Below are 22,976 nucleotides of genomic sequence, written 5' to 3' on the forward strand. Positions count from 1 at the left end.
GTCCAGTCCGCGCTGACATTTCTGGCCTATGCAGAGTTGCACCTTCTTGACAAAGATACTGGTAACGTCTAGGGATGATCGAATACCTCAAATATTCGGCTTCGCGAATATTTTCCGAATAGGTCGCCGCTATTCGACTATTCGCGAATATTTGATGCGCAATTTAAGTCTATAGAAACCCGAATAACAACTATTCGGAACTAGTCGGGCTTCCCGTAGACTTACATTGCGCATCGAATATTTGCATAGCAGCGACCTATTCGTCGGATATTCGCGAAGCCGAATATTTGAGGTATTCGATCATCCCTAGTAACTACCTCTTGTTAATTTATTCACATATTTCCAGGAGGAACAACAGGAGGAAACAGTGTTTTTGGAAAAAGAAAGAAAGATGCCTCAGGATTGTAGTATTATGGGGATTGTAAGCATTGATTAGAGCTGACATGTGGGGTGGGTGCCGGTTACGTTACATGTGTGCTTCTCCTTTCCGTTCAGCGCTGGCAGCTCCTGATGACCTCAGCGCTGTTAACCTGTTTGCCATGTACATAAATTTTTGGAGACAGTAATGGTTTTTCTTGCTGCATGGATTTCATCAGCTTCCACCATCTAAGTGATCTGCAAATGAAAATCACATTAATCAGTTTTTCCTTGTTCACCCCGGAGCGTGGTTTGGAAAATCGCAGCCACCTAGCAGAGAGTGAAGGACGGAGCGATTGAAGCCCTTAATTTTCCCGGTCACGTCCAGCGCTGCGGCTGGTGCTGTCATTCTTGGCTCCGCGCTCGGCTCCTGATTTCGCAGACAGTTGAGGAAATTGAGAAGTCGTCTTCTGTCAATATGTCGCTATGGAAACCCAAACATTAACCATTATTTACTTTTTATGTTTCTTAGTATTCTCCAAAAACCGGGATATTTTGCTGGTCGCTGGAAAAGAAGAGGTAACCATCTGATTGGATTTCCTACAAGCAGCCTGTGCTATTGGCAGCCGCGAGCTACGAAGGATATGAACCTCTTATTTTTTTTCCCTGTTAAAATACTTATTGATTAGGTTGTCTTTTCCACAGGATCATTTCTATAAGTAGAACCTGACACAACCTCCTCGTAGCCGTCCAGCTTGTAAACTACCCAGAAAACATACGGCGCTGGCTGACGTCAGCAACCGGCTATAAGAACGCAAGCCGACACATTAATGCCGGATTGTCATGAGCTCATGTCACAGGTCATAAAAGTGGAGTTTGCTTTTATTATCAGTGGAAACAACCTGATGAAACCTCCGACCCGGCAAAGACTGTGATATCATGCCTCCTGGTCACAGCCTGCTGGCCGGGCTTTATTCACCGTGACATAGAGACACTTGACTTCACGGCAGCCGGGAAAGACGCGATTCAGAAGCTCCTGCCCCAGATGTAAAACAGAAGCCAGGAAATTCTTCTAAGTGAACCCAATTGTAGGAAAGGTAGCTTAGTATGGGAGATTTACTGGGAAACTGTCCGGAGATTCATGCCATCCATATGACTGGCAACAAGAAACAGGACGAGCTCCTTCTTTTCAAACCGCTACGTTTTGCACTGAAACACATAATAATCAAAGTTTCAAGGGTTTATCCACTACTTGGACCACCCCTTCTCAATCAGAGATTTTCCCCCTTCAAAATAACAACACTTATACTCACCTCCAGTGCCTGCGCCGTTCCCGGGGCTCCGGAGGATATGAGCAGCCAGCCACAGATCTGGCTTCCTCTTGATGGTTGATTCCCGTGAAGGCGGGGGAGAGTGGTGCCAGCGCTGATCTGCCCCAGGGCTCGTGTGAGGTAACCTGGGAGAACAAGTGCCAATGGCGCTGGCACCAGAGGTGAGTATAAGGCAGCAGACACATTAGTGTATGGCATCTGATGTGAGAGCAATGGATGCAATATGCTAATGACCCTCAGCTCAGGCTCTGCTGCAAGCATGAACCTAATGTCCTGCAGCTGTGACCGGATTTTGCGATCGGGTCACCGCTCCGAAGCTGGGGACGAGCGCTGCGGAGGAGGGGGAGGGGTTAATCCTCCCCATCTCCTCCATTGTCAGCCTGTGCGTATATCGCACTGCACTGGGGTAACATCCGAGTGCAGTCCGATGTTTCTCTCGCACCCGTTCACTTGAATGGGTGCGAGTGACACTGCTCTCCCAGAAAATCGCAGCATGCTGCGATTTTTTCCTCAGTCCATTTAGGGGTGAGAAAAAAAACGATGATCTAAGCTGCTGCATTGTCTAACATGGGGTCGAGTGCAATGCGAGATTTTCTCGCATTGTACTCGTCCGAGTTATACGCTCGTGTGAGTGTACCGTAAGGCTGTGTGTGCACAGTGCGTTTTTTGCTGCAGATTCATTGTAGATTGTGGCTCAACGCTGCATGTCTATCTTAGGCTACTTTCACACTTGCGTTGGACGGCTTTTGTTGCTATCCGCAGCCTTGAGGAATTACGGTAACCGTTGCAGGAAACCGTTATATTCCTCATAGACTTCTATTAGCTACGGATAGCAATGGATGGTCTTGCGTTGCATCCGCTACATGACGCAGCGTCATTATTGTGACGCTGCGTCGGGCGGAAGGAACGCTGCATGTAGCGTTTTTGTGTTGTTAAAATCGCGCACCTTGACGGATTCCATTGGAATCCGCCACGGTGTCTAATGATTGTCTATGGTGGCGGTTTCCGCCGCTATGCGCTAAGTGGCGGAATCCGCTGACGGATTTCGTCACGTTCTACTGCACATGCTCAGCATGTCCAGCAGACCGATAGAAATCATTTAAAATCACTCCTGGTCTCTGTCCCCCCTCTACCCCCCTCTCTCATACTCACCGATCACGGGCACGATGCTGCACAGCTGTCACACTGCTCCGGCGGCTTTTCCTCTTTTGAAAAAGCCGGCCGCCCATTATTCAATCTCCTATTCACTGCTTTCCCCGCCCACCGGCGCCTATGATTGGTTGCAGTGAGACCCGCCCCCATGCTGAGTGACAGCTGTCAAACCAACTAATCACAGCCGCCGGTGGGCGGGTCTATATCGTGCAGTACAATAAATAAATAAATAATTAAAAAAAACGGCGTGTGGTCCCCCCCCAATTTTGATACCAGCCAAGGTAAAGCCACACGGCTGAAGGCTGGTATTCTCAGGATGGGGAGCCCCACGTTATGGGGAGCCCCCCAGCCTAAAAATATCAGCCAGCAGCCGCCTGGAATTGCCGCATGCATTAGATGCAACAGTCCCGGAACTCAACCCGGCTCATCCCGAATTGCCCTGGTGCGGTGGCAATTGAGGTAATAAGAAGTTATTGGCAGCAGCCATAGCTGCCACTAAGTCCTAGGTTAATCATGGCAGGCGTCTCCCCGAGATACCTTCCAATGATTAACCTGTAAATGAAAGTAAATAAACATATACACCCGAAAAAAACCTTTATTTGGAATAAAAGACAAAAAAAACACCCTCTTTCACCACTTTATTAAAATACCCCTCCAGGTTCGGAGGTAATCCACACGAGGTCCCGCATCCAGCTCTGCTACATGAAGCTAACAGGAGCGGCCGTAGAACACCGCCGCTCCTGTGAGCTCCATGCAGCATCTGAAGAGAGTCGCACTGTCAGCGGGGACGTCACTGAGGTACTGCCAGTGTGTGTGTGTGGTGATGATGGGTGCGGTAGTGCCTGCGTGTGCGGGGATGATGAGGGCTGTAGTGTCGGGATGTGTGCGGGAATGATGAGGGCTGTAGTGTCGGGGTGTGTGCGGTAATGTCGGGGTGTGTGCGGTGATGTCGGGGTGTGTGCGGTGATGTCGGGGTGTGTGCGGTGATGTCGGGGGGTGTGCGGTGATGTCGGGGTGTGTGCGGTAATGTCGGGGTGTGTGCGGTAATGTCGGGGTGTGTGCGGTGATGTCCGGGTATGTGCGGTAATGTCGGGGTGTGTGCGGTAATGTCGGGGTGTGTGCGGTAATGTCGGGGTGTGTGCGGTGATGATGAGGGCTCTCTCTCGGCTAAAGAAAACTTAACGCAACGCGTTATTTCACAGGAAACCGTGGCCTTTATTATCACACTTTTTGCAAGGCATCCATCACATGCGTTATACAACGCATTGTGACGGATGCCGTTCAACGCAAGTGTGAAAGTAGCCTTAATGGCAGCAAAGTCGATGAGAATTCTGAAGTGCTGTGCCTATGTTGCTTATTTTTTCTTTGCAAATTTGGTGCAGAAAATAAGCTGCAGCATGTGAATTTTTGGTGTGTATTTTCCTACATTTTTTTTAGCCCATCCACCCATTCACTTCATTAAGAAAAACTCTTGGCACAAAAACATGTGTTTTTGGTGCGTTTTTCTGACAGAAGGGTGCAGAAATTTTCTGCACCAAATCTGCAATGTGCACACATAGCCTAAAGGCCACTTTACACACACAGATAAATCTTTGGCAGATCTGTGGTTGCAGTGAAAGCATGGGCATATTGTTTCATTTGTACACATCCACAAACCTGGCACTGATTGTCCACAATTTCACTGCAACCACAGATCTGCCGCAGATTTATCTGTGTGTGTAAAGTGGCCTTAAGTGTTTTTATTCTAACGGGGGACAAACACTCTGATAGAGTAGCGGTTGTCCAAGTAGTTGACCGCCCATTTAAAAATTATTCGGGATGACAAAATTGGTCTTCAAATAGGGAGACCAGGCAATAGAGCAGACACGAAGTTGCGTCCTCTTCATTTTTCCCACTGTTCATGGCATGTTTTTAGACTATGATTAGGGCAGCATGAGTTTTCTAACATGTTCCCTGCCACTACTTTACAGCCATATACTGTCAAACACGTCACACAAAGAAAGTTGTGTATGGAGCAGGCTCACGAGCCGATTCTGCTCCATACCGGGCAGGTGCTAGCTGCACCTAAAGTTAAATTCACATGAGTGTGTGTGTATATATATATATATATACATATATATACAGTTAGGTCCAGAAATATTTGGACAGTGACACAATTTTCGCGAGTTGGGCTCTGCATGCCACCACATTGGATTTGAAATGAAACCTCTACAACAGAATTCAAGTGCAGATTGTAACGTTTAATTTGAAGGTTTGAACAAAAATATCTGATAGAAATTGTAGGAATTGTACACATTTCTTTACAAACACTCCACATTTTAGGAGGTCAAAAGTAATTGGACAAATAAACCAAACCCAAACAAAATATTTTTATTTTCAATATTTTGTTGCGAATCCTTTGGAGGCAATCACTGCCTTAAGTCTGGAACCCATGCACATCACCAAACGCTGGGTTTCCTCCTTCTTAATGCTTTGCCAGGCCTTTACAGCCGCAGCCTTCAGGTCTTGCTTGTTTGTGGGTCTTTCCGTCTTAAGTCTGGATTTGAGCAAGTGAAATGCATGCTCAATTGGGTTAAGATCTGGTGATTGACTTGGCCATTGCAGAATGTTCCACTTTTTTGCACTCATGAACTCCTGGGTAGCTTTGGCTGTATGCTTGGGGTCATTGTCCATCTGTACTATGAAGCGCCGTCCGATCAACTTTGCGGCATTTGGCTGAATCTGGGCTGAAAGTATATCCCGGTACACTTCAGAATTCATCCGGCTACTCTTGTCTGCTGTTATGTCATCAATAAACACAAATGACCCAGTGCCATTGAAAGCCATGCATGCCCATGCCATCACGTTGCCTCCACCATGTTTTACAGAGGATGTGGTGTGCCTTGGATCATGTGCCGTTCCCTTTCTTCTCCAAACTTTTTTCTTCCCATCATTCTGGTACAGGTTGATCTTTGTCTCATCTGTCCATAGAATACTTTTCCAGAACTGAGCTGGCTTCATGAGGTGTTTTTCAGCAAATTTAACTCTGGCCTGTCTATTTTTGGAATTGATGAATGGTTTGCATCTAGATGTGAACCCTTTGTATTTACTTTCATGGAGTCTTCTCTTTACTGTTGACTTAGAGACAGATACACCTACTTCACTGAGAGTGTTCTGGACTTCAGTTGATGTTGTGAACGGGTTCTTCTTCACCAAAGAAAGTATGCGGTAATCATCCACCACTGTTGTCATCCGTGGACGCCCAGGCCTTTTTGAGTTCCCAAGCTCACCAGTCAATTCCTTTTTTCTCAGAATGTACCCGACTGTTGAGTTTGCTACTCCAAGCATGTCTGCTATCTCTCTGATGGATTTTTTCTTTTTTTTCAGCCTCAGGATGTTCTGCTTCACCTCAATTGAGAGTTCCTTAGACCGCATGTTGTCTGGTCACAGCAACAGCTTCCAAATGCAAAACCACACACCTGTAACCAACCCCAGACCTTTTAACTACTTCATTGATTACAGGTTAACGAGGGAGACGCCTTCAGAGTTAATTGCAGCCCTTAGAGTCCCTTGTCCAATTACTTTTGGTCCCTTGAAAAAGAGGAGGCTATGCATTACAGAGCTATGATTCCTAAACCCTTTCTCCGATTTGGATGTAAAAATTCTCATATTGCAGCTGGGAGTGTGCACTTTCAGCCCATATTATATATATAATTGTATTTCTGAACGTGTTTTTGTAAACAGCTAAAATAACAAAACTTGTGTCACTGTCCAAATATTTCTGGACCTAACTGTATATATATATATATATATATACAGTGCCTACAAGTAGTATTCAACCCCCTGCAGATTTAGCAGGTTTGATAAGATGCAAATAAGTTAGAGCCTGCAAACTTCAAACAAGAGCAGGATTTATTAACAGATGCATAAATCTTACAAACCAACATGTTATGTTGCTCAGTTAAATTTTAATACATTTTCAACATAAAAGTGTGGGTCAATTATTATTCAACCCCTAGGTTTAATATTTTGTGGAATAACCCTTGTTTGCAATTACAGCTAATAATCGTCTTTTATAAGACCTGATCAGGCCGGCACAGGTCTCTGGAGTTATCTTGGCCCACTCCTCCATGCAGATCTTCTCCAAGTTATCTAGGTTCTTTGGGTGTCTCATGTGGACTTTAATCTTGAGCTCCTTCCACAAGTTTTCAATTGGGTTAAGGTCAGGAGACTGACTAGGCCACTGCAACACCTTGATTTTTTCCCTCTTGAACCAGGCCTTGGTTTTCTTGGCTGTGTGCTTTGGGTCGTTGTCTTGTTGGAAGATGAAATGACGACCCATCTTAAGATCCTTGATGGAGGAGCGGAGATTCTTGGCCAAAATCTCCAGGTAGGCCGTGCTATCCATCTTCCCATGGATGCGGACCAGATGGCCAGGCCCCTTGGCTGAGAAACAGCCCCACAGCATGATGCTGCCACCACCATGCTTGACTGTAGGGATGGTATTCTTGGGGTCGTATGCCGTGCTATCCAGTCTCCAAACGTCACGTGTGTGGTTGGCACCAAAGATCTCGATCTTGGTCTCATCAGACCAGAGAACCTTCAACCAGTTTGTCTCAGAGTCCTCCAAGTGATCATGAGCAAACTGTAGACGAGCCTTGACATGACGCTTTGAAAGTAAAGGTACCTTACGGGCTCATCTGGAACGGAGACCATTGCGGTGGAGTACGTTACTTATGGTATTGACTGAAACCAATGTCCCCACTGCCATGAGATCTTCCCGGAGCTCCTTCCTTGTTGTCCTTGGGTTAGCCTTGACTCTTCGGACAAGCCTGGCCTCGGTACGGGTGGAAACTTTCAAAGGCTGTCCAGGCCGTGGAAGGCTAACAGTAGTTCCATAAGCCTTCATCTTCCGGATGATGATCCCAACAGTGGAGACAGGTAGGCCCAACTCCTTGGAAAGGGTTTTGTACCCCTTGGCAGCCTTGTGACCCTCCACGATCTTGTCTCTGATGGCCTTGGAATGCTCCTTTGTCTTTCCCATGTTGACCAAGTATGAGTGCTGTTCACAAGTTTGGGGAGGGTCTTAATTAGTCAGAAAAGGCTGGAAAAAGAGATAATTAATCCAAACATGTGAAGATCATTGTTCTTTGTGCCTGAAATACTTCTTAATACTTTAGGGGAACCAAACAGAATTCTTGTGGTTTGAGGGGTTGAATAATAAATGACCCTCTGAATAAACATTTCACAATTTAAAAAAAAAATAAAAAAAGAAATAACATTCTTTTTTGCTGCAGTGCATTTCACACTTCCAGGCTGATCTACAGTCCAAATGTCACAATGCCAAGTTAATTCCGAATGTATAAACCTGCTAAATCTGCAGGGGGTTGAATACTACTTGTAGGCAGTGTATATGTATATGTATATATATATATATATATGTATGTGTATATATATATATATATATATATATATATATATGTATGTATGTATATATATATATATATGTATGTATGTATATATATATATATATATATATATATATATATATATATATATATATATATATATATATGTATATATATATATATATATATATGTATGTATATATATATATATATATATATATATATATATATAAAATAGTATATGTATATAATATGAGAGAAATAGAGAGAGAGAGTGCATTACTCCTCTTGACAACTGGGTATAAAGAAGACTGAAGTCCATCATTTTCTCCAACCCTTATAACTTCTCCATTGCTAGATGCCATTTGTTGTGTGTAAAGCACCCTTCCCTTTATAATATCCTCCCTCCTTTCTACAACTTGCGGTTTTCAGTTTTCACAGTCTTACAACTCTAACTGTAAAGAACCCTTCTCTGTTTAGTTGTTTCCCTCCACAGTGTAAATTTGGCTAAGAAACCCAATTTGCAAAGGGGGTTGAATACTTTTGATTGTAACTTGGGAGGGAGGACACCACACTATTTGTTATTGTTCCATTCCCTAGTAATAGACTGGGTCCGTGCTGTACGTTCCCATTTCATTGTGGGTGGATTCCCACTTGACCTGCTGCCAATCCTGCCGACATCTAATGGCTGGCAGCTCGTGGCCCCCTATTTGTTTGTCACCTTTCTTTTCGGACGTCTTTTCTACTTTCTAGAAATCTGTTTCCTAATTGGATCCTAGGTCTGTTGTGCTGGAGACGGCGTAAGGCTTGTGTGCAGCGATTGCTGGCTGCGTTACTCCATCTGGCCCGGGATTGCTCGCGGCTGGACAGACCTCGGTTTGACCGGTCTCTGGAGCTGATCCAGTGTCATGAGTCATTACCTCTGACATCCGTAATGGGCCTCACTACATCAAACTTAAAAGCTGCATTAACGGCTATCCCGAAAATAGAGCAATAACTAGGTGGCTCATGATGTCAGCCCAAATGCCTATTGTATGGATAATTGGCCATTTTTTCCTTTTGGTTTATGTACTGCTGACAGATGTCGCCCTCTCTATGGTGAATGTCTACCCCGCTCAGGCCAGAGGGGAAAACTTGATTATATTTAATTAAACAAATGGACAAATTACTGAGCGTTTTTCCAAAATGTCCTGTTCAGTTTCCATCCGCACCAGCTTTTCCTATAGCCGATATTTCTGAGATTTGTTTTCTAACTTTATAACCTTATCATGATCTTCCACTACCAAATGTTGGCAAAATGTGGGCAAAATATGCCCAGTTAACCCCATAATGCCTGTTAAAACAATTGAATAGATTTTATGAGGTTATAGGATTGATTTAAAGGGGAAGTAAACCTCTGCAACCATTTGTTTTCATTGCTCCAGAGGGAAAAATAAAGCAAATAGTTTTAATGGAATTTTACGGTTTCCAAAAATCCCTGTCCCCAGGTGCATCTTGTTTTAAAAAACAAACACACCAACTGTGCTTTATTCTCTCTCCCCAGGTCCAGTGTAAGTCTCTGCCACTTCTGCCTATGGCTGTTGTTATCTCCAGGGCTGATGTCCAGTAGAAAGCGCTGCAGCCAGTCAGTGAACTCAGCGACTGCTGCAGTCAACTCTGGCAGAGCTGCTGAGCTCACTGATTGGCTGCAGCTCTTTCTAATAATCAGTGGACTCAGTGACTTGTGCAGTCAACTCGGGCAGAACTGCTGAGCTCACTGATTGGCTGCAGCGCTGTCTAACGATCAGAGTGACTCAGCGACTCTGAGCGACTTGTGCAGTCAACTCAAGCAGAGCTGCTGCACTCACTTATTGGCTGCAGCGCTAACTATCAGTAACTCAGCAACTTGTGCAGTCAAGTCGGGCAGAACTACTGAGCTCACTGATTTGCTGCAGCGCTGTTGATGTAACACGGCACTGCAAAATAATAACAGGGAGCAGCAGCGGAGTCTTGGCATGGGACCTGAGAAGGGTGAGTAAATCACAATTTATTTTCACCTTCTTTGGGATCCAGCCCCATTTGCTCCTTTTCATTCTGCGCTCTATGTGTGAGCCAGAACTGTCTTACAGTGTAAGTCTATGGAGCCTCGTTCTTATGCTCTATAGACTTACATTGTAAGGGCAGGATATCACAAGCACTGATACTCTCACGGATCAATTATGGTAATGACCGTTCGATCAAACACTGATCCGAGGGTCAGCTTAGTGTAATCCGATTTTCTCACGAGAGAATCATAGCACACTCTTCTCCATTCTGTGCGTCCTTGGATGTCATCCGAGTGCAGTCTGATGATCTCTACGCACTCATAGACTTAAATGGCTGCGTGTCATCTGATTTGCTCTGCAAATGGCAGCATGCTGTGCTTTTTTTTCTTATGCTGAATCAGCTTGAGAAAAAAAAGCACTGATCGTACCGATTTATACGGTGGTGTGAGTGAGCCTTAAAAGCCACTTCTGGCTCACACATAGAGCGCATTGTGACCCAGAGAGTCCGCAGAGCGGTGACATCACACAGAAAAGGAGCAGAACGGCACTGGACCGGAGAAAGCATAGGTATGTGAGTATATTGATACACTCACACTAACCTACATGCTCATACACACAAATTTAGTTACAAAATCATGGGAGGGATCTCTATATTTATGCTATTCACTGTAATAGTGAAGTATAAGAGCTCGTTCAGAAAAAAACAGATTAAATGTCCATATGCAAAACTAATAACATACGAACAGCACAAGGATTGATGCAAGTCAAGGTGCCAGTTCACATGAACGATGGTCTGTGAGTAAAAAAAAATCACAGCTTGCACTACTTTATAGCACTGTATTTTGTAAATCAGAGTCTCTTATGAAGCTCATCCTTTAGCTGGGCTTCAAAGAAGTACCAAGATGGCCGTTATCGCTGGGAGCTAGTGCACGTGAACATCAGGAACTGTGCTATTTAAATGCCGCCGTCTGAAAAAGCTAACAGCAGCAATCGGATCTCAGCTCTGGTTGCTGCTGTTAGAGGCAGATGATGGCTATGTAACACAGCCGGCATCTGCTGTGTGCCTAGGTAGCACTGCACCACACATCCTCACATGCTCCATTATGGATATATGAGGCAGTAAAGGGGCATGATTTTTCATGAAATCGCACACACTTTTCTTGAAATGTTAAACATTATGTGGGAGTATAGCCTTGTAGACCCCAAAACGCATGTAATATACTAAGCCACTGTATATAATTTTTACCGCTTTCTCTCCTTGCAGTTGCATCATACTGATCGAGACGTTGAGATGATGCTCTCCACAGTTCGGGCTGCGTACAAAGAAATAAAGAGCGATTTGCAAAAGTATGAGCAATTTATTCTAGTAATTCTGAGAAAATAAGAAGGGTTTTCTTTTTTGGTATTTCCCAGTAGAAGTGTAAAATGTGTTACAGGCCCCTCTGGCAGCGAGGTTCGGATCTTAGTGGATTTCAGTAGCCTCATATGATGTATTCGTCCTCCTTCAAGATAAATTCTCACTTCTGTGAAAAGCTACGGACATATGGTCACCATACCAGGCACATGGAGCCTGTGGACGTTCCTCTTGGCACAGACAGCGTCTTTAAAAGTTAACAGATGGAAGCCAAAAGTCAGACAGGAATTAGTGGGCTGCCCTAGACATGAGCAGCGCACTCCTCTATGAGTCTCCTGCTGCATTTCACCCTTGTATGAATAAGTTGGTAACTAGATGATCCCGTTATCCTTGCTAATAGGGGTATATCCACACTGACATTATCTAATCATTAACTAAGAAAAGACAGGGTCCAAATCCAGGGTGAAAATAGAATCCAAAAGTTTATTCTGCCATGGAAAAGGGGGCTTTTGTTACTTTTTTGATGGCAGCGTTAACTTTCGGATTCTTTTTTTTTCACCCTGGATTTGGACCCTGTCTTTTGCTACTTTTGGACTTGGGTTCATTGGAGCTTCTTTGACTTTGCGTCCACGGAGAAGAGTGCTGCGCACCATTTCTCCTAATCATTGCTGGCTGTTGGTCAATACTAAGGCCCTGTGCGCACACTGCGTTTTTACACGTGTTTTTGCTGCGTTTTTGCTGCAGAAATTTCTTGAGAAAATGGTTGTAACCTTTCCCCAGCAAAACCTATGGAAAAAAAAAATAGCTGTGCGCACTCTGCGTTTTTTTTCTCAAGAAAATTCTTTCTGCAGAATTTTTTGAGAAAAAGAATGATCATGTCACTTCTTTTCTGCAGGTACCTGCGTTTTTTGCCATAGATAATGGTAAAATAACACAGGGACCAACCTGTGGAAAAAACGCACCAAAAACGCATGCGCTATTGGTGCGGTTTTTTTTAACGCTGGTGCGCTAATATTTCACTCTCAAGAAATTTCTTGAGAAAAATCCTTTTTCTAGTGCACACAGGGCCTTAAAGGAGTTGTCCGACAAAAACTCAAAATTTATTTGTAAGCTAATCTGTGCTGTATTGTCATATAAAACACCCCTACATTATTTTTTTTTTTGTTTTCTAACTTTTGTTCCTCTTGAATTATCACTTTATTCTCTGCAGCTCTTTGTTTACCTGCAGCTCAATCAAACATGACATCTTCCTGTGCCAAACCTCACAGTCAGACCTGGCACCGCCCAGCCTCAGTGTCCAGCCCCTCCCCCTGCCAGCCCGCCCCCTGCCTGCCCCCTACACACACATTCCCTGTCAGTATTCTGCCCAGCACTGACCTGTTATCACTCTAGCATTGGAAATAACAGCCACACATCGGGCTCTGCACCCCCCAGCACATCGGGCTCTGCACCCCCCAGCACATCGGGCTCTGCACCCCCCACCACATCGGGCTCTGCACCCCCCAGCACATCGGGCTCTGCACCCCTCAGCGCATCGGGCTCTGCACCCCCCAGCACATCGGGCTCTGCACCCCCCAGGACATCGAGCTCTGCACCCCCCACCACATCGGGCTTTGCACCCCCCACCACATCGGGCTCTGCACCCCCCAGCACATTGGGCTCTGCACCCCCCAGCACATCCGTCTCTGCACCCCCCAGAACATTGGGCTCTGCACCCCCCAGAACATTGGGCTCTGCACCCCCCACCACATCGGGCTCTGCACCCCTCAGCACATCGGGCTCTGCACCCCCCAGCACATCGGGCTCTGCACCCCTCAGCATATCGGGCTCTGCACCCCCCACCACATCGGGCTCTACAGACCGCACACACATCGGGCTCTGCACCCCCCACCACATCGGGTCTTCAGACCGCACACACATTGGGTTCTGCACTCCACACACATAGGGCTCTGTACTGACCCCCCACCAGCGTTCTGCACTGACTCCCCCCAACCCCCTTAGGGAATACATATAGGGAATACATACTCACCCCTCCTCAGTCCCCGCCGCTGCTCTACGTTCGTCTGCTGGCGGTGACACTGCCGCTGCCAGGCCCCTCCCCCAGCTTACGGGCCTCACAGCAGTGACGGGCAGAGGTTGCAGGGAGAGTACGGGGGAATGTGTGGGAGGGTGCGGGAAGGGGGGCGGGGACTCCACGCACTGTACCCGCCCAGTAGGGCGGCAACATGAAGTCTGCTCTGTGGCCGTCAACAATGTGGTCGTGATGTCACAGCAAGCAGCAAAATCCTGGCAGGAGCGGTAACATGACCACTCTGAGCCGGGGAGAGGGGCTGACAGCAGGGCAGGTAGGTAGTCACTATCTACTTATCTGCCCCAATGTGGCCCAATAGTGGAATAAATAAAAATTAGCAAAATAAGCCGGATAACCCCTTTAATTCATGTTTCCAAGAGGAATAACAGAGGGACAACGCTTGTTGTTTCGTGATATTTTTTTAATTAAAACAGGTTTGAAGATGTTTAATCTACTTACGTATCAGTGTAAAATAAAGTTACAATAAACTTTCCTGCTCTTTTGTTTCTCAAGAGAACGACAGTGGTTGGCAGAACAGGAAGAAATATTGAAAGCCCTGGAAGAGCAGACTGAACAAGTGAAACAAAGGAGTAAAAATATTTCTGAGCAAAGGTACCTGCGGACCCCAACATAGCCTTGAGCATCTCCTGCATTGTTGGCTTTTATATGCAGCACATTTGTGGACATTTTTTATTTCTTCTGTTTGCATGTATGTGGGGATAAAAATCATTTTTATAATTTGGTTTCACAAAAAAAATTGCACCATTTTGCTTTAAGAGGCTCCTTGTCTTGCACATTCAACTTCCATGTGGTCTGTGGTCATAAATCAGCTAAAAGGAGCTCAGAAAAGACACATAGAGTCAGAAACTCCCTGTCAGACCATTATAACGGGCTGACTGACAGGTGCTTAGTTCACTCATTCGGCAATCAACAATAGACTGTGCAACACAGAGTCTATAGAAGGAAACGGTGGAAATATTTTAATGTAACCCAAATGCAAAAATGATTGTTAGCCCCAATGACATGCATTTAAAGGGAATCTGTCAGCAGATTTTTCCTTTATAAGCTGAAGCCAGCAGGCTGTAAGGGTTAACACACATAGCTCAGGCATGCCTGTGTTGTCACTGTCCGATCTTTTGTTTATTTGATATGCGCTTGTTTTAGCAGCAGAACTTCTCATTGCTGTGGCTAGCTGCCTTGTACAGTCAATGTACAATCTTTATAGAGATGTACAAAGAAAGCCACAGCCACTCCATGATTTACCAGGAATTAATATAACACAGTAAGAAAACCATGATAATCATAATACCTGGATGGGGACTAGGACAAGTCGTTAAATTTAAATACAAACAAAGAAATTGCGACCAAACTCCAGGGTACAAAGTGAAAAAACTTTATTGGTAAATAGGTGCAGGGTGGCACAAACAAGTGTGGACATAGACAATGATCTGTAGCGGACTACTGACAAACCAAAGGTACTGATTACTAGTAGTGGTAGCGGTTATATGTTAACCGGTATATATATATATGTGTAATCAGATAATAAATAGTCCACCCAGGAAACTGCATAGAATATACAGGCTGGAATATAAACCCCAAACCAATTCCTCAAAAAATCATCATGGCAACCACATAAAAAGTATGTTGGAATAGATAAATAAAAAACAGGGTTGCACAAAGTTGGTGGAGGGTTATGAAACAGATCCCAGCCTCCGATGATAAGGGAAACATTGATAATTGCAGTTTTACCTGGGAAGTGTGAAGATCAAGAGAGCCTGCGTCCAACCCGACGGCCGTTTCGGCTGTAAAGCGTTCGTCTCCCTGCAGCCCTGACGAAGGCTTTACAGCCGAAACGGCCGTCGGGTTGGACGCAGGCTCTCTTGGTCTTCACACTTCCCAGGTAAAACTGCAATTATCAATGTTTCCCTTATCATCGAAGGCTGGGATCTGTTTCATAACCCTCCACCAACTTTGTGCAACCCTGTTTTTTATTTATCTATTCCAACATACTTTTTATGTGGTTGCCATGATGATTTTTTGAGGAATTGGTTTGGGGTTTATATTCCAGCCTGTATATTCTATGCAGTTTCCTGGGTGGACTATTTATTATCTGATTACACATATATATATATACCGGTTAACATATAACCGCTACCACTACTAGTAATCAGTACCTTTGGTTTGTCAGTAGTCCGCTACAGATCATTGTCTATGTCCACACTTGTTTGTGCCGCCCTGCACCTATTTACCAATAAAGTTTTTTCACTTTGTACCCTGGACTTTGGTCACAATTTCTTTGTTTGTATTTAATCTTTATAGAGAGCCTGGTGTGGGTGGGGATAACCCTCTGGCTCTGCTGCATGAGTAAAGCTAAAAATGCACATTGTGTCAGAACGTAATCTAAGTGATACATCATTGGATTCAGGATCTCTTCGCCAACGTCATACTGCTCTCAGATGAGGTAGCAAAAACCTGCTGACTGCTTCCCTTTAAATAAAAAAAAAAAATCCTCAGCAAAATAAATTGGTGATCAGCTCTTAATATTTTGTATTGAAAGTACAATGACAGTAGATTCACTCTAGCAAATGACAGCGTTTTATAAACACTAATGTTTTATAAGTCTACATGAGAAAACTTGTTAAATATGTGCCCTGTTTCACCACTTTAGACACTTCTTGCACCTCATTTATTATGGGGCGTAGTCTGGATGAAACAAGCGAGTTTAAATTCAACATTTTGCAAAATTTTAGATACAATAATTGCACAAACTAAGTCATTCAGAAGGAAATGTTAAAGTGTGTAAAACAAAAAAGGCACCAGATTTCTCATCCTCTTCAGCCAGTGTGATTAATTTGGCCTATTTTTAGACAACCTATGCTAAGTTTGCACAGTCTAACTAGGGGACAGGAGTAAGAATTATGTCATATTTTGTTTTTATAAAGAATCTGTCATAATTTTTGCTATGGAATCTAAGAGCAGCATGGTGTAGTGGCTCATACCCTGATTCCAGTGATATGTGAGCTACTGGGCTGCTTGCTGCAGTTTTGATAATATCACTGTTTTATCTCTCTATTGAGCTCTGTATAACCCCACCCACACCACTGATTGGCAGTTTTTTGAGCACACTGTTCATAGGCAGAAAGCTGCCAATCACTGCTGACTTCCTGACACCTAGTGGACCTAGGGACACCTAGTCCTCTAGTGATAATCTCCTGTGAATAAAACACCTGTATTGAAGCTACAGCAAGTTGCTCATAAAGTGACACATCACTATTTTAAAGGTGTATTCCCATCTCCAAGGATCCTACCTCAATATTTAGTAGTAATGAATGACAAAGGAATTCAGCTCACCCACTCCAAGACTCCAGGCCCTCTCTCTGCAGCACGGACAATCGGCCAGCAGCTGCAAGCATGTGAGATAAAGTCCAGCGCAGGAAAGAAGGCACTCTTCAATATAAATTTCCATATGGTTTATTCCATGTGCACACATATAGAGGTAGGTACAGACAGCCCCTGGGCAGGGGAAGAATGACTAGCGACGCGTTTCGACCGTATTACACGGTCTTAGTCATGTCACGCATATGGAAATTTATATTGAAGAGTGCCTTCTTTCCTGCGCTGGACTTTATCTCACACTCAATATTTAGTAGGCGTAATAATATTAGCAAATACCTCCTATTAAAATTGTAGTATAGTTCTCCTGATATAGCCACAATGTTGTGTACTGAGGAAATCATCCAACGCTTTTTTAAAAGCTGTTATAGTATCAGCCATTACTACCTCTTGTGGTTGGCATTCCACAGTCTGACTGCTCTAAGGTTCTGTGCGCACTGGGAAATGGAATTTTCTTGAGAAAATTCCGCATGCTCTCAAAGATTACCGCACCCGCGGTAAAAAACTGCGGGAAACCGCACCCGAAAACCGCATGCAGTTTGCCGCGGTTTTCTGCGGTTTTACCGCGGTATTATTCGCGGTATTGCCGCGGTTTTGCCGCGTGCGGGTTGGGATGTGCTTTATTGCACATTGAAAAAAAAAAAAAAAGTCATTTAATTCTGAGATAGTAGATAGACAGAAGAATAGATAGAGGGATAGATAGACAGACAGATAGAGGGATAGATAGATAGATAGATAGATAGAGGACAGATCGCTGCATTTCCCACGGTCGGCAGTGAGTTCACATTACCGGCCGTGGGAAATGACCGGTAATTACCTCTGCTGTCTGCTGCTTTCATTCAGCGCTGTGTCTGTGACAGTCGCGGCTGGATGGAAGCAGCGCAGGACCTGTGGATTACGCCGGAGCAGTGGATTACGCCGGAGCTTTGGTGCGGGAGGGGTTAATAAAATGCTGAACGAGGCTTGTTTGTTTTATTTAAAATAAAGGATTTTTCGGTGTCTGTGTTTTTTTCACTTTACTTGCGGGTTGATCATGTCAGCTGTCACATAGACGCTGCCATGATCAAGCCTGGAGTTAATGGCGGTGATCCACCATCATTAACCCCTTGTATTACCTTGCTGCCACTGCTACACGGCGGCAAGAAGAGCCGGGGACACGCCGGTATTGCCGCATAATGCATGCGACAGTGCCGGGGCAGCTGCGGCTGATATTCTTGGCTGCGGGAGGGGGAGTGAGGCGGGGGACATTAACCCTGCCCCTGTCCCTCCCCAGCCTGAGAATACCGGGCCGCCGCTGTGTGCTTACCTCGGCTGGACGGTAAATATACAGCGGAGCCCACGTTCTTTTTTTTCTATATTTCCGTTTTCTTTCTATGTGTGTTCTATGTGTCTGTGATCTATGTGTTCTATGTCTGTGATGTGTCTGTGTCTGTGATGTGTGTTTGTTTACTCTCTGCACGGCTTCCTCTTCCTGTAATGACATCACTTCCCTGCAAAACCGCAGACAAGCGATGCACATTACCGGAGGTAAACCGTGAAATCCCGCAGGGAATAACGCAGGAAAACGCAGTGAACCGCACAGAATTTGCTGCCTGCGTTATTCCCTGCGGGATTTCATGATTAACATTGGAGTCAATGGAGTGAAATCCCGCAGCGATGTGCGGAAAAGAAGTGACATGCACTTGTTTTTGCTGTGGGATTCCCGCAGCAAAACATGCAGCTGTCAAATTCCGCCTAGTGCGCACAGGATTTTTTTTCTCCATAGGATTTGCTGGTGATTCACTGCAGAGATGTTATGAACATTTTCTGCAGCGAAACATGCAGCAAATCCGCGGAAAATCCGCGGCAAAATCCGGTAAGTGCGCACAGGGCCTAACTGTAAAGAACCCTTTCCTATTTAGCTGCCAGAATCGCTTTTCTTCCACTCGCAGTGAGTGCCCCCTGGTCCTTAGTATTGTCTTTGGAAGAAATAAGTCATGTGCCAGTCCTTTATATTGACCACACATGCATTTATACATATAAATGAGATCTCCTCTGAGACGTCTTTTTTTTAAGCTAAACATATCTAACTTTTTCAACCTGTCATCATATGGGAGGCCTTCCATTCCTTGTAGTAGTCTAGCTGCCGCCTTTGAACTGCCTCTAACTTCTGAATGTCCTTTTTAAAATGTGGAGCCCAAAACTGGATCCCGTATTCCAGATGTGGCCTTACAAGTGATTTATAGAGGGGTAACAATACGGTGGGATCACGGGATCTAATCTCTCTTTTTATACACACTAAAATCTTGTTTGCTTTAGCAGCTGCTGCCTGACATTGAGTGCTGCTGCTCAGCTTATTTGTAATGAGAATACCCAAGTCCTTCTCCTGTTCTGTAGTCCCGAGTTTACTTCCATTTAATGTATACGCAGCTATAGGATTACTCCGTCCTAGGTGCATTACTTTACATTTATCAACATTAAATCTCATTGGGCGGCACGGTGGCTCAGTGGTTAACACTGTAGTCTTTCAGCGCTGGGGTCCTGGGTTCCAATCCCACCAAGGACAACATCTGCAAGGAGTTTGTGTGTTCTCCCTGTGTTTGCGTGGGTTTCCTCCCACACTCCAAAAACATACAGTTAGGGACTCTAGATTATGAGCCCCAATGGGGACAGTGCTGCCAATGTATGTACAGCGCTGTGGAATTAATAGCACTATATAAATGAATAAATATTATTATTATATTGTTATTATTTGCCAAGTATCTGCCCATTCTGACATCTTATCCAGATTTTTTTGTAATATTGTACTATAAAGGTTAGTTTTTAATATCCTTCATAGTTTGGTGTCATCAGCAAAGACTGACACTGTACTATCAATCCCATCCACAAGGTCATTAATAAAGAGATTAAAAAGAAGAGGTAGTTGCTAATATTATTATTATTACCCCTACTACAAAGTGGGATAGGATCTTGGAGATGGGAATATCCCTTTAAGGCTCTCTGTCCAACGTTATGCTGTTCTCAGATTACATATAAAAAAAAATCTGTTGACAGATTCCCTTTAAAACCATTGAAGATATAGGTTATGCAGTTTTGGGGCTTCCTTACACAACAGGTAGCTGTTTGCCAGCAAATTTCTTTCCTGACCTCCCCATGTATAGGAGCACTCATTCTGCCAAGTGCTCCTGTGTTCTCTATGAGAGAGCCGCTGCCAGACTCCTCTGGCGGCTTATCACACCGAGAACAAAACAGATCTGCAGTCCGAAATCAAGAGAGTCAGGACGCTCCACACACAGTAGGCGGTTTTGGCTAACATTAACATTGGCTAACAGTAATGCATATACCATGTGGTTTTGGTCTTAATCCTTGTCTACTTCAGTGATACTATAGTAATGTATATAGTGTAGACCAGAATCCACAATATGAGCTACTTTGGGTGCTTAAAGGGAACCTGCCATGTCGGTTTTTTATATCAAACTGCTCCCAATTTATTTTTAGTGATGCAATGTGCATCACTATCCGGGTTTTAAAAAACAAAAATTCCATGTATTTATCTTTAAAAAAAGACTTTATATTCTAGGGTTCATGCAATAAATACATTGGGTTTCATTTATAGGGGCGCCACGTTTGCTGGGATCAGTCACTGTCACTCAAGCTCAGGCATGATTCTTTTTTTAAATTAGTCACGCCCCTCACATTGTAATTGAAACCATAGGTCCTTCAACATCACTTCTCTGCAGAACTCCACCCATTATGATCACATGATCGTGACAACCACTTCTCTTCTGCTGATTACCACAGGTCCTTCAGTATCACTTCTCTGCTGAGCTCCGCCCATTACGGTCACATGATCGTGACATCAGCACAGGTCCTGCACAACCACTTCTCCAAAGTTGAGCTCCAGAACTCAGCAGAAGAGAAGTGGTTGTGCAGGACCTGTGCTGATGTCACGATAATGTGACCATAATGGGTGGAGCTCAGCAGAGAAGCGATGCTGCAGGACCTGTGGTGTCATCAATTACAATGCTGGGGACGTGACTAAGTTATAAAAAGAATTATGCCTGAGTTTGAGTGACAGTGACTGATCCAAGTAACAGCTCCGCCCCTATGACTGAAACCTAAGGTATTGCATTCACCTAAGCATATAAAGTCTTTTTAAAAGATAAAAACATGGATTATTTTTTTTTTTTAAACCATGTTAGTGATGTACATTGCATCATATAAAACACATTGGAGACAGTTAAATATAAAAAAAAACTACATAACAGGTTCCCTTTAAGGTTGAATAACAAGAATTGTAACCATTTAATCTTTACGTTCCTCACAGTGCATTTCGTGATGTGAAAAACCAACTTCAGAAACAGAAATCCTATAAAGAAGAGCTATTATCCTCATTTGGAGAGTTCATAGAGGAGCACTTTCCTCTGCCTGGGGAGGATGGGAGGAACGCCAAGAAGCAAAAGGTATGGTTGGGAAAAAGGTCCGCTGTGTAACGCACTGGAACTCTGTAATCTATGGTTAGCCTTGTAAAATCGGAATATTATTAATATTCATTGTTACTAATATGTGCAGTCTGCTGATAAAAGCCTGTTACCCAAAGGCGCCCTCCAGGGGGCAGTCATCAGAGATTCATGTTTAGGGCATTGGTGTTCATGTCACTCCTTACCATACAGTATCGCATTCACTGATATAAGCTGTGCATTAATCTGACATTTTTAGGAGGAATTTATGCTTTCTGTGTCTTTTAGGTGGTCACTGAAGGTCCTCCTGTGCAGTGGGTAACTCTACACGTTATCTTAGAGGTAAAATATTGTAGTTTGCTGCTCAAGCATCTATTTTTTCCTTATCTAATCAGACATAGGCTTCGCTCACACATCTGCATTAATGCCATTGGAGAAAATGACTGGGAACCTTTTCTATTGGGAAAGTGTTCCTAGATTTCTTTTCTTTGTCGCTCCATTGGGAGACCCAGACAATTGGGTGTATAGCTTCTGCCTCCGGAGGCCACACAAAGTATTACACTTTAAAAAGTGTAACCCCTCCCCTCTGCCTATACACCCTCCCGTGCATCACGGGCCCATCAGTTTTATGCTTTGTGTTGAAGGAGGCACACATTCACGCAAGCTCCACATTTTAGTCAGCAGCAGCTGCTGATTGTATCGGATGGAAGAAAAGAGGGCCCCTAAGGGGCCCCCGGCATGCTCCCTTCTCACCCCACTAAGTCGGCGGTGCTGTCAAGGTTGAGGTACCCATTGCGGGTACAAAGGCTGGAGCCACATGCCGTTTTCCTTCCCCATCCCTTAGAGGCTCTGGGAGAAGTGGGATCCTAACCGGTCACCCTTCACCGGGACCGGGCTCCCTCCGCAGCCCCTGGGGGAATCTGACGGACAGGAGACTGGGTATCATCAGGGACAGGCCCTGCATCTAAAAGGTACTCTGTGTCCCCTTGGGGACGGTGCATGGAGCGCCTGTGTTACAACGCTGCAGCGGCTGCTGTTTTTCTGTGACAACCGGGACTACCGCGCCTGATCGCCGGCCAGCGTTATTAAATTTAGTCCCCGGCTTCTGCGGCCTAGTACCATAACTCCCGCCCCCGGGCCTGCCAGTCAGGGGTAAGGGCGGGACGGTCGACTGGACGTCGGCAGTGAGGGCTGGAGCATACTTAGGAGTCCTCCTCCCCCCTCACTGAGCACCGTGGGGCACCAGATTCCCGCACTTTATTAGTCACGCCCACGGCTCCCTCCTCCCCTGAGAACTCTGGCAGCCATTGTTACAACAGGTGGCAGGGACAGAGTTTGCAGTTTTGGCTGAGAAACTCTCTGAGTCGCTTTCACAATCCATGGCTCAGTCTATGGACAAATGGTCTGCTAAGATACTAGAAGCCTTGCAGTCCAGATCGGTAACACAGGCCCAGGGCACTGTGAGTTC

The 22,976-nt window shown here is 44.8% G+C and overlaps 1 protein-coding gene across 1 annotated transcript in view; it reads left to right on the top strand.

Annotated features, from left to right (window-relative positions):
* The window catches only part of CENPK (centromere protein K), a 111,476-nt gene that overhangs the window by 68,081 nt on the left and 20,419 nt on the right, over positions 1-22,976 (top strand). The window contains exons 6-10 of the mRNA XM_075326179.1: positions 890-936; positions 11,516-11,598; positions 14,190-14,288; positions 21,376-21,511; positions 21,797-21,850. Coding sequence (XP_075182294.1) covers positions 890-936; positions 11,516-11,598; positions 14,190-14,288; positions 21,376-21,511; positions 21,797-21,850 — 419 coding nt within the window. The remainder of the gene's footprint in view (positions 1-889; positions 937-11,515; positions 11,599-14,189; positions 14,289-21,375; positions 21,512-21,796; positions 21,851-22,976) is intronic.

Source organism: Anomaloglossus baeobatrachus, chromosome 1 (genome assembly GCF_048569485.1).
Source record: "Anomaloglossus baeobatrachus isolate aAnoBae1 chromosome 1, aAnoBae1.hap1, whole genome shotgun sequence".
Taxonomy (NCBI): Eukaryota; Metazoa; Chordata; class Amphibia; order Anura; family Aromobatidae; genus Anomaloglossus; species Anomaloglossus baeobatrachus.